Source organism: Episyrphus balteatus, chromosome 3 (assembly GCF_945859705.1).
Source record: "Episyrphus balteatus chromosome 3, idEpiBalt1.1, whole genome shotgun sequence".
Lineage (NCBI taxonomy): Eukaryota > Metazoa > Arthropoda > Insecta > Diptera > Syrphidae > Episyrphus > Episyrphus balteatus.
In genome coordinates, this window is record NC_079136.1 from 42,891,282 (window position 1) to 42,908,208 (window position 16,927).

Sequence of the window (16,927 nt, forward strand, 5' to 3'; positions counted from 1 at the left end):
CTTTGCCACTACTATACACTTGACTGTATTTATATGAATGTTTGTACATAAGCTCCAGTTAGGGGTAGTTTTTATAGAGCTATAGCTACTACCTAGCTAGGTTATGTATATCCTTTGATACATATTTAAAAGCTTTTTATTCGGGATTAATTTTCGTCAGCGAATAGCTGCAAGTTGTAGCAATACATTTAATTCCATTGTCTAGTGCCAAGAGTAATGAAATTAAAGTAGGTACTGCTTCAAATTAATTTTGGCCCTCTCTCTCTCTGTTAAATATACAAAATATATGTGTATGTTTGTCGGTATAGGAGATGATGGTGCAAAAGTGAAATGCAGTTATGACTACGAGAAAAGAGACCCCTTCGATATAGGGGTTTAAACTATAGTATACAGATGCTTTCCGTCGTTGTCGTCATCGTATAGTCTCTACGTTGTCGTCATCATAGTCGGTATAGTCGGAAGTCGAGTTGGAGCTCATTTCGTTTTAGATTTAATACGTTAAAGGATTTCCGGTTCAGTCCAGCAAAATACTTATCTATATGTATGTCTATGTCTATCATTGTGTATAGGAATGAGAGAGACTTTGCTGCAAGGCAGCAACGACTGCAGTGGAAATCCTTTTTTCCTTCCATTCATTTAGATGAAGTAATTTTTATTGTTTTCCTGGGAGTCAAAGTCTATACTAAAGGACAATGGATTTCGCCAGATGCACGACCTATCCAACCCCCTCCTTCATCCCCCCCCCCTCCAAAGCCCTTGAGCCATTTAGTGGGATTAGTGGGCTGATTGCTGTGTGTTCACAGTGCATTTGTTCGGTGGTTTTATTCTATACTCTCTCTAGCTTGGCATTAATTTTATTTTTTGGTGGTTTGGGATTGTAATTGTGCGAAGAGCATCATCCTTTCTCTGTGTCTCTGTGTACTGGGATAAGAAGAGCAAAATAAAATAAAACAAATTCATCCTTTTATATATATATTTTTGTTGCACAACGAATAATTGTCTAAGTTTGAAATTCAAATGCAAAAGACTGCGTCATTGAGAGAAAGAGAGAGAAAGAGAGGTAAAGACGGGCGGAGAGAGTGAGAACAGGAAACACCTACGGCAAACCGGCAGTATAGACTTTAGTGGTAATGAGATTTATGAAACGTTTGCATTTGTTTCAACAAAGCTCAAGTAATGCTTTGCAATTTAAAACAGATTGTATTTGAGTGTTATCTAGGGGAGGCAGAGGCCAGGCGCTTTAACCTTTTGGTTATAAAGAAAAGGATGATGATAAGATTAGTTGCGAACTTTTATACCAAAAGCCAGCAGGCAGACGAACAAAACTGGAATTCTTGAGAAAGCTTACTCTTAGTATCTAAAGTTTTTAGAAAAAAAAAAATGTATCTTAACTTAATTTTCAGCAACATTTTATTAAGTAATCTTTCAAAAACTCATAATCTTGCCATATTTACAAAGATTTAGATTGAAGTTGTACCACTTTTGTTAATAATAATTATAATCCTTCATTGAATGAAAGAAGAAAATGCAACTGAAAAAGGATAAATGTTTTTATTACTTCCAATGCGTAATCTGTTTTTCCTTTTTCAATTGCCAATTCAAAATTTGTTCCAATTAATTTTTAAGAAAAGGATTTGCTTCGCCAAGAAACTTGAATATACAACAAAATGAATCGTTTTATTATATTTTAAGGTCCAATCACAATGTTGTTTTGCAAAAAAAAAAAAAAAAATTAGTGAGAATTACAGATAATAAAAAAAATAAAGTTCGATGCTCAGCTCTTTTGTTTATAGTGGAGTACGTAACTAAAGGTAAAATAAAATGCACGACTGGGTCCCACGTACTTGCTCTTGCAGTTCAAAACACTTTTATGTTACTTTACTTGTAGATTTTGAAAGCTGTCTCTATATAAATTTAAAGAAATTTAGTTGATGTTGGGGAACAGCCGACATTTTGGCAAAATTTTGTTAAATGAAAAAAAATAATTTTTTATTTGATTTTTTTGAAAGAAATAAAAATTCAGTTTTATTGCAATTGCTTTGTTGAATATTATGTCATCAAAGTTAAATCAAAATCGTTAGAGCCGTTTTTTTTAGTTATTTGATTTGAATTGAAAAATTTGTATGGGAGGTACACTTTCTAAGCGAGATATTAAAAAAAAAACAACTTTCAGAATTCCATAAAAATCATCTATACCAAATTTGAAGAAAATCTGTCCATTCGTTTAGGATGTGGAAATGTGTACAGATGGACGTACAGACGCACAGACGCACGGACGGAATTTCGAGACCCACTTTTTTGGAATTCTCCATCATCGTAATGTTGGTTTTGATTAAAACCTCAATTTTTTTTTCGACACGAAACCAATACTTGCCCTATAGAGCAAGTAAAAATGGCAATATTCGGGAAATCCGCGAGCAGCTCCCATTTTGATGGTCTTTTTTTTACCGACCTCCAAAAAGGAGGAGGTATTCAATTCGACTGTATTTTTTTACCTCATAACTTTGGACTGAGTGAACCAATTTTGATAATTCTTTTTGTATTGGAAAGCTGGCTGCCATGTGGTCCCATTTTAATTTCGTTCAGTTCTGGTCATAGGAACTATTAGTTCCTATGTTGATAAAAATTATTATTTCAAACGTCGGTAATTAAAATTACTTTAACCTCTATGTGTTAAAAATTGCCGCTCTTGCTCGATGGTTGTTGTTTTTTAAATTTAAAAGAACATTTTTGAGAACAAAAAAATTTGTTTCAAAATTTTTGATTTAATTTTATAAATCATAATGATATGAAAAGATTGTGCTAGTTATTCAAAGAAAAAAAATATATGGAAGCGAGAGACTGTCTTCAATCATTTAAGCGATGAATGCAATTTTTTTTACAAATTGCCTTCAAACACAAGCAAACAAAAATAAAATGCACGACTAAGTAGCATGAACTTGCTCTTATTGTTAAAGTTGCTTAAATTTTTAAGACTTTTTATATAGAAATTTGGAAAAAAAATAAAATTTGTTTTTAAAAAAAATAAAATAAAATCTTAAATCAAATTGCACTCCAAAACAAGTATGCAGTTTTGATTGATATATTCAGATGCATTTTTAGAAAAAAAAAATTTCAAAATCGTTAGAGCCGTTTTTTAAAGAACTAATTTTTTATATAATTTTTTAAATTTTATAAATAATTTTTTGGAAAAAAAGTTTTAAAATAAAATTGGTATGCCATTTTTTAGATAGCACTAGTCAACATCTAAAAACAAAATTTCAAAAAAATTCAATGGCCTGTTTTCGAAAATTTGATTTTTCAAAATTATTTTAAAAACCCAAAATTTATTTTTTTGCAAATTTTATTTTTGGTTTATATTTAAATTATATAAATACTTCTTCACTAAAAGTTTAGTTGAAATCGAATAAGTAGTTTCGGAGATAATCGGATTTGAAAACGGTTCTATGGCAGGTATTGTTAATAATGATTTTCAAAAAAATTTTTTTTATTAGAAGATAGACCTTAGCTTAAAACTATTATTTGAATTTTTTAAACAAAATCGTTGGAGCCGTTTTCGAGATATTTCAATTTTACTAAAATCGGTATAGTAAAGTACCGTTATTTTTGGTAAAAAAAATTTATTCCAAAAACCCCTCTGGAGAGTCTCAAAATAACTCTACATACGAAGTTTGACATCAATCGGTCCATCGCAAGTAAAAATTAAAAAAAAAAAAAAACAAAGGTAAAAACTACAATATTTATATTAACATTTTTAAAAAGCAATAAATTGAAAGAAGTGTTTTAGAAGAACTAGTTTTCTAACTCAGAATTTTGAAGAAAAATAAATGATGTAATTGAAAAAAATCAACATGTCCTTTTTTTAAATTTTTTACAATTAATACTTAATTATGAATTTATTTTTCAAAGCGTTTTGGCCATATATTTTGTTATTTGAAAAAAATAAAAAAGAATTTCATTTTAAAAGAAATTTTTTTAATAGATGTTTTTGAAAAAATAACATAAACAATATTTTGGTATCATTTAATTTATGAAATTTAAAAATAATATCTTAATTTTAATTACAAAAAATTCGGGAACATCGGTAATTTTTAACCTTTAGAGCTTAAAGCATTTTTAATTGCCGACGTCGACGTTGGACAAAAAAATATCATCAAAATCAAAACTGTACGGCTTGGTTCCCTAAGAACTTGCTATTTATTGAACGAGAACAATTATTCTTTGTAAGGAATTATTATAAAGAAATTACTATTCCAAAATTTATTAAAAATAGCAAATGTTTTGCAAAAATTCAATACTGAAATATGAACGGATTTTTTTTTAAAGATAATGCAAGGGGTAGACCTTCAACAATGTGGTTTCTTTGGGTAGTAGAATTTTTGTACAGAAACTTGAAATATAGTAATGAAAAGTTAATAAAAGAAAATGTCGGAGACTTTAGTTATCGAAATATGAGTTTAAAAAAAACATTTGGGTCTCACGATCTTGTAGTTCAAAACACTTTTGTCGTAGATAAGATAAACATTGGTAATTTAAGCTTTTGGTTAGAATTTAATTTTTTTGTAAATTTTGACTGCAAAATTTTAAACGATTGTATTCTTTAAAACGATAAGAAATATCTAGAGCATTAGCAAAGTACATTTGACAGCCTCAAGTACTAAACCACTAATTTATACAAAAAGAAGTAAAGTTTTCTGTCGAATAGATTAAAACTCTCCCACCTATTGACTTGACACTGAAAGCAATAGGGGCTGCCAAATTTCTTCCATTTTCTCTAACATAGCCGCAAGTGACATAATTAATTATACATCCAACAACAATCACATTACTACCATAATCACACTAAAAAAAAGTCACTCGCATAGTCTGATTTTATTCTAAATTACATTTTCCGTGAAATCTATGATACCGAACAAAAGCATTTTCTTTATCAAGTTAAAAAATATTTTATATAAAAATAGCGGTAACCTGAAACACACAACAAAGAACGAAAACATTAATTCAATTGAATTAAGAAAAAATGTCAACAAGAATAATAAAGTTTTTATTTTGTAAAAGAGAATTTCTAAACAAAAAATCGCAGCATCACAACACATTTAATTTGGCATAAAGAATTTTCTAACCATTTTCATTCGACATTGTCATAAAAAAAAAAAAAAAAAAAAAATAAAAAACTTAACAAATTTCTATGGTAACGTTGGTTTTGAATTGAAATAAAAAAAACAAACACAACAACAACAAAACAGAAAAAAAAAATAATCCCCAAAGATTTTTTCCCATTGTTGAAACTATAAAAACCCAACATACACACACACACACATAAAAAATATCTATCAGCAGACAATATCCTTTTTCAACCCAACACAATTTTCTTTTCTCCTGCACGTGTGGCTGGGCTGGCAAAGAAGTCACCCGGAAAATCATCCATTTGCATGAAAAGCTGTGCGCTTATGCGTTCGGCTTCGCGTATAAATAACAATGTTTTGGTTTTAGTTTTCCACTTTTTTTTTTTTATCATCAAGTTTCACATTTTAACACACACACAAACATACACCCACAAAGAATCTAAAAGAAAAAAAGGAATAATTCTCCTGATGGTAGAAAGGGAAACGAACGAAGAGGGAACAAATGAATCGGGATAGGACGCTTTAGATTTCCACAGTAATGCACAATGCACTATTACTAAAGTACCTACCTCTACCTCTGGATGTCTGTTGTGGGAATTTGGTTGAGGGAAGAGCAGGAAGACGAGAAAAAAGGATTCTCTACCTGCAAAGGCTTATAGAACCAGGTTTTACATGAATATATTTATGCTAATTACGTGGAGCATGAGGTTCGAGTAGGTACCCAGCACCACAAGCTCTACTAAGGTACCTACTCCTTTCCACCTCTCCATTAAGTTGAAAACATTTTCAATACTCCTGCAGTCCTACATTACAGCAAGAGTCACCCATCGGTACATTTTTGCGCAAGCACTCTGGGAACCAAGAATAATGTTTTGTTCATAAGTCTTCAACTTTTTTGTCAGCTTCCCATGAGAACGATCCCTATACCGGGATCGGGATTTGCTACCCCCCGTTTTTGTTTTCTCCTTTTTTTGTTTGCTGAACTGTTGGTTTGATAATTTCCCAAGACATGACTGAAAAATGGATGCATTATATTTTATTAGTTACTATAGGTGAGGTAGTGAGCTATTGCAATTGCAATTGCAGGTACGTAGGAGTTGTAAGGAATTAGAGTTTAATGGGAAAAGGCTCCGAAAAAAAAATTTGCACACAGATTTTGTGATGCATATGCATATCATTTGAAAAATTCAGTCAAAACTGTTATGTCTTTTTAAACCTGACACTAGGTTTGAAAAAAAAAGAGCTTAACTTTTTTCGTAAAAATAATAAATAAAACGTTTAAAACAAAAACAAGATTTTGAGCCATATTTTTTTTAAATCTTTTTTTTCTCAACATTCTTAAAAATTTGTTTTTATTCTTCCCATTATGTTCTGTTTTCTGTCTCTCATGTCATGAATAGATATATTTTCTGAAACCAGGTTAATTTGATGACAAAAATCGGCTTTTAACTACATTACCCCAATTTTTAACCCCAAATTTTTAACTGATGTGTTTAATGTGTCTTTGACATCTGCAAAAAATTCTATAAAATCGAATTAATACAAAACAAAAGACCACACAACATTAAACCTTTGTTTTGTGTCTGTTTGGTGCAGAATTTTAAAATTTTTCTTGGCATGATATTAGGGAGACCAAATTTGAAATTTGAAAATATTTATATGGGTGTCGCAAAAACGCGCAATGGCTTTTTGTTTTACCTAATTGCCAACACTCCACAGAATTACTTTTTTTACATCTTGAGCCGGAACTCAGCGGAACTCATTAGTTTTGCTTCAGTTGAAAATTCAATAAAAAATTTCGAGTTCAATTTTTTTCCTCGAACTCAAACAGCTATAAAAAAAATTATATTTATTTCGCTTTATTATTTTTTTTATAATACCAATAACTATTTCTTTAAAAAAAAAAACGTGTGTGTACTATGTACACGCGACTGAAGTTATAACTCTCACTCAATCTCGGAGATAATGATAGCGTCACGCCGCAAAAGAAGTATATGGAATATGTAACTTTAAAAAACTATTTGACAGTTCGCCATTTGTTTTACAAAAAAAAAAAAAAATTTTTAGAAGGTAGGTACTAATTTTCGCAGTAGCCTTCTAAAAATATGACTTTTTTGCAAACAAATTAGGTGCGTCCCACCAACAAAAAATCTCTGAGGGCTCAATGTCATTTTGAAAGAGAGCAAAATAATTCTGTGGAACAAGTTCCTCACATGAATCCAATTTTTTTTTTCAACTGCAACATCACACAATTGCAACTTTTCTTCAAATATTAAATTGTGATACAAAAGTATTTCAAAATAAGTTATTTCGTGAAGTGAGCCCGAAATAATAACATTTTCTTTAAATTTTCATGTTTTTAGCACTTTTATAACTACACACCACCAAACATCAAAACAATAACAAATAAAATTAAAGAAAGAGAAAGAAAACTTTGAAATTGAATCCAAAAAATTTTCGTCTCGAAAATCTCAGAAAAAAAAGTCAGCGCTCAGCTGAGATTTTTTGCCTTACTTAAAAAATCTTTTTTCTCACATTTTGAATTCTATGAAAGTTTTTTGTAATTGTGTTAAAGAATGAAGGGTTTTTTAATTTGAATTGATATGTTATGTTTTCAGAAAAAGCCTAGCAGGTAAATAGTTCGTGAATCAAGTCGTGATCAATACAATCAAATCTAAAAATTTGTTCCCAATCTAAAAGAACACTTTCTTTCAAAAACTTTCATAGTCAGCGTTGTCATAGTCACGAAAAGTAATTGTCTTAGGTGTAGTTGTTCAAATTCTAACATCTTTCCTCAGGGAAACCCCCACTTACCAGGAATATTTGTAGCATGTCGATAGTTGGTCTTATATCCCAAAGTCCGGGCATCAAATTTATAAATAGGTATCTTCTTGGCAAGCTCCACCGAACTACTCTCTTCAATCGACTTGATAGGCGCCAAAGGCAAACTATGTCTGATAGCAAGATAAGGTTCACCAGTGTACTGGACAAGTCTTTCTACTGGCATATAGACAGTATCTTTTTGCCAATCACGACCCTTTCTACTCTTAACAGCGTCTTTTGAAGGATTCACTCCTCCAACTGACCAGAATGCTTCATGTCTGGGATTTAGATCAATTTCAATTTCTGACAAATGAGCGGCATCGGCGCTTAAAGAGTTGATGAGGGTTCTGTTGAGGTTTTCGACTATAATCTGTCCTAAAAGCTTGTCTTTTTGTTGGGCAGACAATGAGCTATCATAACCATATCTTTCCCTGGAAACAAGATTAATTTAAACCCAAATTTATTGAAAAAACAAAATCAAAGAAACGTACTTGAAAAACTCATTGGAATACTCAATAGCATCTTGAATATTTGCCGAAACTGATTTGACAAATGATTCCATTTGAGTTTTACTAGCTTCATCGGCTTTTGTCGCTGTATTTGGTAACTTTTCATAACCTTCGAAAACTGTCCTTGTATAATGTTGATTAAGTGGAAGACAATTATAAGGATTCTCTTCGGAATTCAACATAATTGTCTTGAATCCATAATATCTTGGCATATTTATCTTTATCAATTTCTCTTCAATTGTTGGGACAGCTTTAATTTGTTCATGCCATGATTGTTTTTCACGTTTCATGCGTGCTTCGCGGCTAAGTTCCAAGATTTCGGGATATTCCGGTTTGTCTGTGTATTCATCAGAATTTGATTTTGGTTGGGGTTGTGCAGATAGGAATCGTTTTGGTTCAAGTGATTGGCCCAGGTAATGACACCGAGTGGTGCTTCTTTTTAATGCAAACATTTTTTGAAAAATATTTTTTCAAAAAATGGTCATGGGAAATGGAAAATCAAATGCAAAAATTTTGGTTTACTTTCTATCACTCGTTTTAATTCTATCACTCGACTCGAATGACAGCTTTTGCTGTCATTCTTGTCCTTCTTATTCATGGGTTGATTCAAACTGTATTATCGACGCACGACAGGGTGACTCTAATTTTTTTGTTTGTGTTTAATTTTTTTAATTGTGGTTGGATTATTTAAAATTTTTTTTGGAGCTTGTGATTAACAATAATTTTGTTAGTTTTTCATACTTCCACGCTGCAAAGGAAGTAAAGCGGTCATTTTTATAAGTTTTTTTTTTTTTTAAGAGTAAAAGTACTCATCTCAATTTTTATTTGGCACGTAGACATTGGATTTGTTTTCTTTATTTCCCAGTATTAAATAAATTCTTTTTTTTACCCATTTGACTCCTTTTGTCAGTTATTAGTGTTTTTCTTTATTAATTCAGAAATGAAACCCTGGAGTCAAACTACGGCATACGTTCGTTAACGTTTTGACTATTGCTCTCTCTATTTAATCAGAAGAAAATGATAGAGACATAAAACGTCAATACGTTAACGTACGTATGCCGCAGTTCGACCCCTGAGCTGTCAAAAAATTGTGTTCCTTTTTATCTCATTTTTCGTTCTGAACATGTTCAGAGCGCGCTCTGTGTACTCAAAAATAGCTGAACAGACCGAGTTGAATGCTGAAACCAAACATTTGTGAAATATGAGGATGCTGATTTTCTTCAAAAACTAAAAATTTTTTTTTCAATATAACTAAAATGAGATAAATTCGCAAAACTTTCTAACTTCGAATGTCAAACCTTTGAGACGATTTCACAAATTATGTCTGTTCAAATATTAAAATAATTTTTGTTCTATACGATTTGACATTCAAAATTAGATAATTTGCGAATTTATCACATTTTAGCTATAGTGAAAGCATCATTTCAAGGTCAAGAAAACTTTAAAAATTTTATCCAAATTCAATGTTCTTCAAAATAATGGAATGGAACATGACTGGAATATTAAACAATGTAAACCAAGTGAAACGTTTCATATGTCATCCCTGTGATATTACTTCGACTGTCACTCATTCGATTGTCAATTGTCATGTACTGTTTGCCGTTTGCGCACCACAAACAAGAGAAAACCTACCATGTTTGTTAAAAAAGCATTTTTCGTGAAAGAAAAAGTGTGTGTTATGCAGGGTTGCAACAAAGCTCAAAAGTGAGATGAGCTCAGCTCACAGCTCAGCTCAAATTTTGAGCTAGCTCATTTTTGAGCTAGGTACCATAGCACAGCTCATTTGAGCTGAGCTGAAATTGAGCTGAAAGTGAGCTGAGCTGATGGTTGAGCTGAGCTGTCGGTGAGCTGAGCTGTTGGGTGAGCTAAGGTAAAGTGAGCTGAGCTGTGATAGGTGAGAGGTTACATTGATTTTTGTTTGGAAAGTATAATGAAAAATGAAGATATTTTAAACTTTTGTAAAACACCATAGCTTAAGATGTTTGGTTCTAGTTATTAATGGAATTATTTTTATAGAATTATAATTATATTATTTTTATTACTAGTTGAAAATTTGGTAAAATGTTTATGACGCGTTTGGTCCATGAATGGGTTTGAAGTTATTGTTATCACAGTTCAATGAAAAAGATATACAATGTATAGGTAATTATGTCGTGCAATATGGATAGGATGGGATATGAAAGGGTATGCATTTATTTTTTATTTTATTACTGTCACGCGTTTATTTTTGAATGAGTTTTGTGGTTTCTCAATCAGGTAGTTCGATAGATTATTTTTTATTAGGGGTTGAAATATTAAAATATTATTTTATTTATTAGGTATATCATAAACAAATATATTTTGTGGTTTCTGAAAACAGGTAGTTTTAAGTGTGTGGTGGACCTAATACCGAAAATATATTAGTTTTAATATCCAGAAGTTTTTTCGCGCCCCCAACTTCCAACGCCTATATCTCGGAATTTTGGAAAAAATGAAAAAAAAAAAATTTTGATGCCAAGGTAGCGGGGACTCTAACCTATATTTGGGTACAATTCCCATCACTGTAGGTCCACGCGTTCTCAAACCAGGAGAACTTAAAGGTAAAAAAAAGTTAAGCCCGATTCTGAACAAAAAGACATGATGTGGCGGTTTAACACGGAAGCAGATTTTTTAAAAATCTGACAATGTGCAAAGAGTAGGCCCATGACACAAGCTATCATTTGGCATCACTCCCAAAAATTGCTCTCAAGCGGTTTAGCTTCTAGGAGCGTTCAAAGATTCGGGGGTTTTTCGAAAAAAAATTTTACCCCAACTTTCAAACGCGATTTTCTCGGAATTTTGAAAAAAATCCAAAAACCGGATTATACCACTATCGGGTAGCTGAGAATATAAACTTTCATATGACACAACTCCCTTGTCTCTAGGTCAAAGCGTTCAGCTCCCAGAAGCTTTTTCGCGCCCCCAACTTCCAACGCCTATATCTCGGAATTTTTTTTATGATAAAAAAAGAAATATTTTACTAAAAAAATAGAAATAGTCTTACTATTAAAAAAAAAACAAGAAAAAGATCACGAAAAATTATCTGTTTTATTTATAAAAATATCCATGTGTTAAAATAATTCCATTAATAACTAGAACCAAACATCTTAAGCAATGGTGTTTTATAAAAGTTTAAAATATATTCATATTTCATTATACTTTCCAAATAAAAATCAATGTAACCTCTCACCCATCAGAGCTCAGCTCACTTTATCTTAGCTCACCCAACAGCTCAGCTCACTTTCAGCTCACTTTTAGCTCACTTTCAGCTCACTTTTAACTCACTTTCAGCTCACTTTCCTGTGCTTTTAATTTAAAGAGAATTTGGTGTGCAAAGTTATATTTCCAAAATAAATAGTAAAATATTTTGTTTTATTATTTTACAATTGAAATTTTTGTCGTAAAAAAAAATAATAACAAACAAAATTTTGTAGTAGGTACCATCTAATAAGCTAGATGACAGTTAATCCTTGTGAAAGTTCTTAACAGAGGAGTAAATTTTCATCCGTCGCCGCTAAATAAGTGTAAAGGCTTGGCCACACCGGAGGGTATGCGGTATAGCGGTAACGATATTTGTACTAAAAAAATTCCACACCTGAACGTTGATGTGTCAGTTTGGAATTTTTTTCATACAAGTACCCTCACCGCTACCCGTACCGCTACCGCATACCCTCCAGTGTGGCCAAGCCTTAAAGGCTTGGCCACACCGAAGGATGCGGTAGCGGTATGGGTAATTGTATGAACAAAATTCCAAACATCACCGTTCAGATGTGGAATTTTTTTCAAACAATTACCCGTACCGGTACCGAAAGTACCCTTCGGTGTGGCCAAGCCTTAAAGGCTTGGCCACACCGGAGGGTATGCGGTAGCGGTACGGGTAGAGGTAACGGTACTTGTATGAAAAAAATTCCAAACTGACATATCAACGTTCAGATGTGGAATTTTTTTCATACAAATATCGTTACCGCTACCCGTACCTACACCGCATACCCTCCGGTGTGGCCAAGCCTTAAAGGCTTGACCACATCGGAAGGTATTTGGTAGCGGTACGGGTAGCGGTAAAGATATTTTTGTATTTAACAAATTCTACATCTGAACGTTGATGTGTCAGTTTGGATTGGAATTTTTTTCATACAAGTATCCGTACCGTCATGCCGACTTTTCACGAGTCGATTTTAGCTGCACGATATGTCGGTCGAATAGGATTTTTCTATGAGGAATATCACTTTATTCGTCTGCGACTTACGTTCACACGAGTCGGAAAGCTTCGCCGCACGGCAAAAATCAACTCGTGAAAAGTCCCCATTACCCGTACCGCTACCGCGTACCTTCTGGTGTGACCAAGCCTTAATTTCAAAAAGATTATTTGAATCACCCTATGTTACTACCTTGCCGACAATTTTTTGTTTTGATTTCATGTGATTAGAAGCACCGTTAATCCCTTTGACATTTCTTGTCAAAAAAGAAATTTTTACTCCAACGCCGCAAAAGAAGTTATAACTTCAAAAAAAAAAAATGTGTGCAATTCACACGTGGTAGAAGTGAAACCTTAAGAAATCATTTTTCTTGAAAAACAACATTAAAAAGCATACAATCATTTTTCATGAAAAAAGCAAAAAAATATCTTTTTTTCTTCTAACATCATTAAATATATTTTTTTATGATAACTTACATATAATAAGTTTTATATCATCTGAAAGCTTATTATTTCACCTTTTATATGACGCTTCAATCATATGTCTACGATGCCTACCAAAAAAGGAAGAATTTTTTAAAGCCAACCATGTCGAAATTTCAAACTGAGATTATGATACTTCCTACACTGGTGTCTGGTCTGGTCATCGGCAACAGATCTCCACAAGTGATTTGAGGTATTTTTCATGTTTTTCAATTTAAGATTGTGTAACTTGTAGAGCTTGAACCGTTATTTGTGATGCATCAAATGAAGCAGCATCAGCGTATAAAAGTTAAATTAAATTTGTATGTGGTCTAGATCAAAAGATATATGATATAAGATGTTTAGAAAAAAATCATCTTTTTACCGTTATCACAGGATTTTGAATATGAAATTAATTGAAATTTTGTACAATTATAGTTTATTCTATTAACTATCTACGATATAAATTTCATTCATCTATCTATTAAAACAAAAAAGTTATAATCAATTGATTTTTCCTGTCGCTTTTTCATTTCATCGTGTTTCAAATCACTACGATACTAAAGAAGTTTTCACTTAAAAAAACAAAAAAATTATTGCAATAGACGAATTTTTACAGCTTCAGTAGTTAATTGAAAGTACACAAAAAACATTGTTTGACGTTACGAGATACAACAAATTAAAAAAGAATTTTTTTTCAACAAAAAAAAAAAAACCAAAAATTGATTTTATAGTTTTTTTTTATATTTTATTATGTTTAATAAATTGTCGCTAAAATTTTGGCCATTTTTAATTAGCACTTCTCAGAAACATTAAACAAAGTACACGGATAAAAATTAATGAGATGTAGCTAAATTTGATATTGCTGTCTAGATATTTGGTTGCACATTTTTACACATAACTAATTTTGACTTATGTTTCAAAATAATGGTGGGAATCAATATTTTTGTTACGTGTTTACCATTTATTAAACGAGGATTTTTGTTTTTTTTTGTTAGGTTATACATATATAAATATTTTTTATCAATGCATCAAATTTAATTCTAAGGAAAATAACTCTAATTAATGCATTTTTCATCCGGGCGCCATTTAATTTGCTTACTAAAGCCCCATCATTTATGAAGTTTGAAGCCACCCCTGCTCCTTTTTGGGTTTGTTTGTTGGAAAGTGAAAAGTATCTCTGCATGCATTACGTAGAAATATGTATGTATCTACAAATGGTATACTTTTTAAAAAAGTTAGACTTAAATTTCATTCACATAAATATTCAAATTTTAAATGTTATTTTTACGCTTCTTGAATTTCATGCAATTTTGTTTTCTTTTTTTTTTCTGTGTGGAACGTTTCACCCTTCCATGGACACATAGTATGAAAATTTTTACACAACTGGCTATGGTATTTAACGAAGTGTAGCGCGGCCATGTAGTGTGTCAACATCTCTGCACATAAGAGCCTTTCAAAATGAGTTTGTTTGTGTCTCTTTACAAACATATTTGTGCATATGTACGTACTTTAATTACGATCATTATTTTGTTGAAACTGGAAAACAACAAAGAGGAAAAAGTGTTGGATCCTGTGAATTATTTCATATGGCTGTTGTAAGGGGATACTTTGGACAGTGATTTTTGTTCCTTAAAAAAAAAAAAAAAAAAACCGAGGAAAAAACATAGAGTGGGAGCACTTATTATGGTGTTATTGCTATTTAGGCCAGTCATTATGTCGGAAAAAACGGCTTAGAAATGCAAAATGACCGAGAAAGCTAAATTTTGGATATGTTGTAGAGGATGCTTAAAAAAGCTTAACTTGAAGTTTTCGACCAAGATTTCCTATGAGCTTTTTCCGCCATTTTGAAAAAAAGGATAAAATTGGTTTTTTGACAATAACTCGGCTATCTGACGAGATGCGAAAATTTTACAAGGAGCTTTTTTGTAGCTTTTAACGAGTTCTACAATTCATGCATACACATTTTTTGTGTATCATGAACCGTTTTCGAGATATCGATTAAGAAAGTCAAAAATTTAGGACATGCCATTTGTTTTTTGACATAATCTATTTTTGGGTGATGAATATCGAAAAAATTATTAACATAAAATTTGTAGACCACATTCAGACCTACAATGTTGTATTTTTATATTTTTTTTTGGACAAAAATTACGACTTCCAGCCGGCCGCAAAGTCGTTTAGTCCGCTTGAACCGCCAAGCAAGCCGCCCGTTCGGTTGTAAAAAAAAACAATCATTCATGTTTTTTTTAAATGTTTATATCATTATATCAGTAACACATACGTACAAATGTATGTATTTATTTAATAAATAATGAGAAGAAGATGGTAATGGGTTTTTTTGCTACCCCAATTTTATTAACCCAAATTTTGTAAATACAGTATACCGGCTTTTTGTGTTGATTGTGCATTTTGTAATTTGCTTCAATCTCAATATTATTTAGTTCATCAAAATTGCAATTAGATCAGTGCCAATAATTTTTGGAAATAAAAAATTTGACTAAATAATTGCTAGATTTAGCCTTCCAGGAAAAGCATGATTACGTCATAAGAAAACAGGTTGTGTGCTTTTGTTAACAAAAAAAAATCACTTCCATCAGCAGAAAAAAAGCAAAAATATCAATCTTTTTTATTTTCTCACGCTATTAAATTAATTTTTTTCTATTAAATTTTATATCATAAGAAAGCTTATTATTTCACCTTTCATATAACGCTTCAATCATATTTCTACGATGTCTGCAAATAAGAGATATAACTTTTTAAAGCCAACCATGTCGAAATTTCAAACTGAGAATACAGTACTTCTCACACTGGTGGCTGGTCATGGGCAACCGATCTCCATAGGTGTTTTGAGGTATTTCTGAAGTTTTTTAATTTAATTGTGTAGCTTGTAGTAAATGTACTGTTATGTGTGATATCTCAAATTAAAGCTAATATTATCAGAATGCTCAGTAAAGTTAAATCAATTTTGTATAAGCTCTAGATCAAAAGAAAGAACGTGTTGAAAAATAGAACTTTATTTTACAGTTATCTCAAAATTGTGTATACGAAATTGATTGAAATTTGGAACAAATATATTCCCACCTATTATCTATCTATAATATAAATTTCCTTCATTTATCTGTTGAAGAAAAAAAGATAAAAATACAAAACGGTTACTTGTTTTTTCCCAGTATGCGGTGAAAAATCATTTTAAAATACTAATTTTTTGTGCAAGCATGCGCACGGTCATAGACTATATGCTCTATAAGTTTAGGATTTTTTGAACGCTACGAAAAATTTATAAAAATAAAAACCCAGCCAAAATTACACCAAAAAAAGTAGGTGTTTTTCAAAAATTCATATTTTAAAACGCAGAAACTTAAAAAAAATCTGTATAAGACCTCTCAATTTATTTTTAATTTCTTTTTGAATGACGTTTTTTAAATTGTCAAAAAAAAAAAAATGTTCGCTACCTATAGGAATCACTACTTTGTCAAAGGTCTACCTCATGTTTTAGTTTTAAAAAACCATTTATAACTTGGTTTTGAAATTTTTTAGAATATTTTTCAATACTAATTTCAGCCTTGAAATAAATTCATTTATCGATTAAAAGAAAAAATCAACTTTCTACTGCATCGCGTTTAGAAATTTTTCAGTTTAGTTTTACCCCTATTTACCCTATTAAATGACGTTTTTTTTTAAATCCTTCAAATTTTTTTAACTATGGGTTATTATCTTTCAAATAAGCTATAGAAGATTTTTTTTTATCTCTAATAGTTTATTTTCAATTGAAATTTTTGCCGCACTGCAAA

General features: G+C 31.3%; 1 protein-coding gene across 2 annotated transcripts; it reads right to left on the minus strand.

Annotated features, from left to right (window-relative positions):
- Positions 1-7,127: 7,127 nt before the first annotated feature.
- On the minus strand, positions 7,128-9,695 carry LOC129916243 (uncharacterized). 2 transcript variants are annotated; one of them, XM_055996084.1, is made up of 3 exons: positions 9,268-9,695; positions 8,441-9,206; positions 7,128-8,380 (listed from the first exon to the last, which is right to left on the minus strand). In XM_055996084.1, the coding sequence occupies exons 2-3, from the start codon at positions 8,908-8,910 to the stop codon at positions 7,921-7,923; spliced, it is 930 nt and encodes a 309-aa protein (XP_055852059.1). In that variant the 5' UTR covers positions 8,911-9,206; positions 9,268-9,695; the 3' UTR covers positions 7,128-7,920. The 2 variants fall into 2 exon arrangements, with proteins under 2 accessions (XP_055852059.1, XP_055852058.1); XM_055996083.1 differs by lacking the exon at positions 9,268-9,695 and having other exon boundaries at positions 8,441-9,246.
- Positions 9,696-16,927: the final 7,232 nt, after the last annotated feature.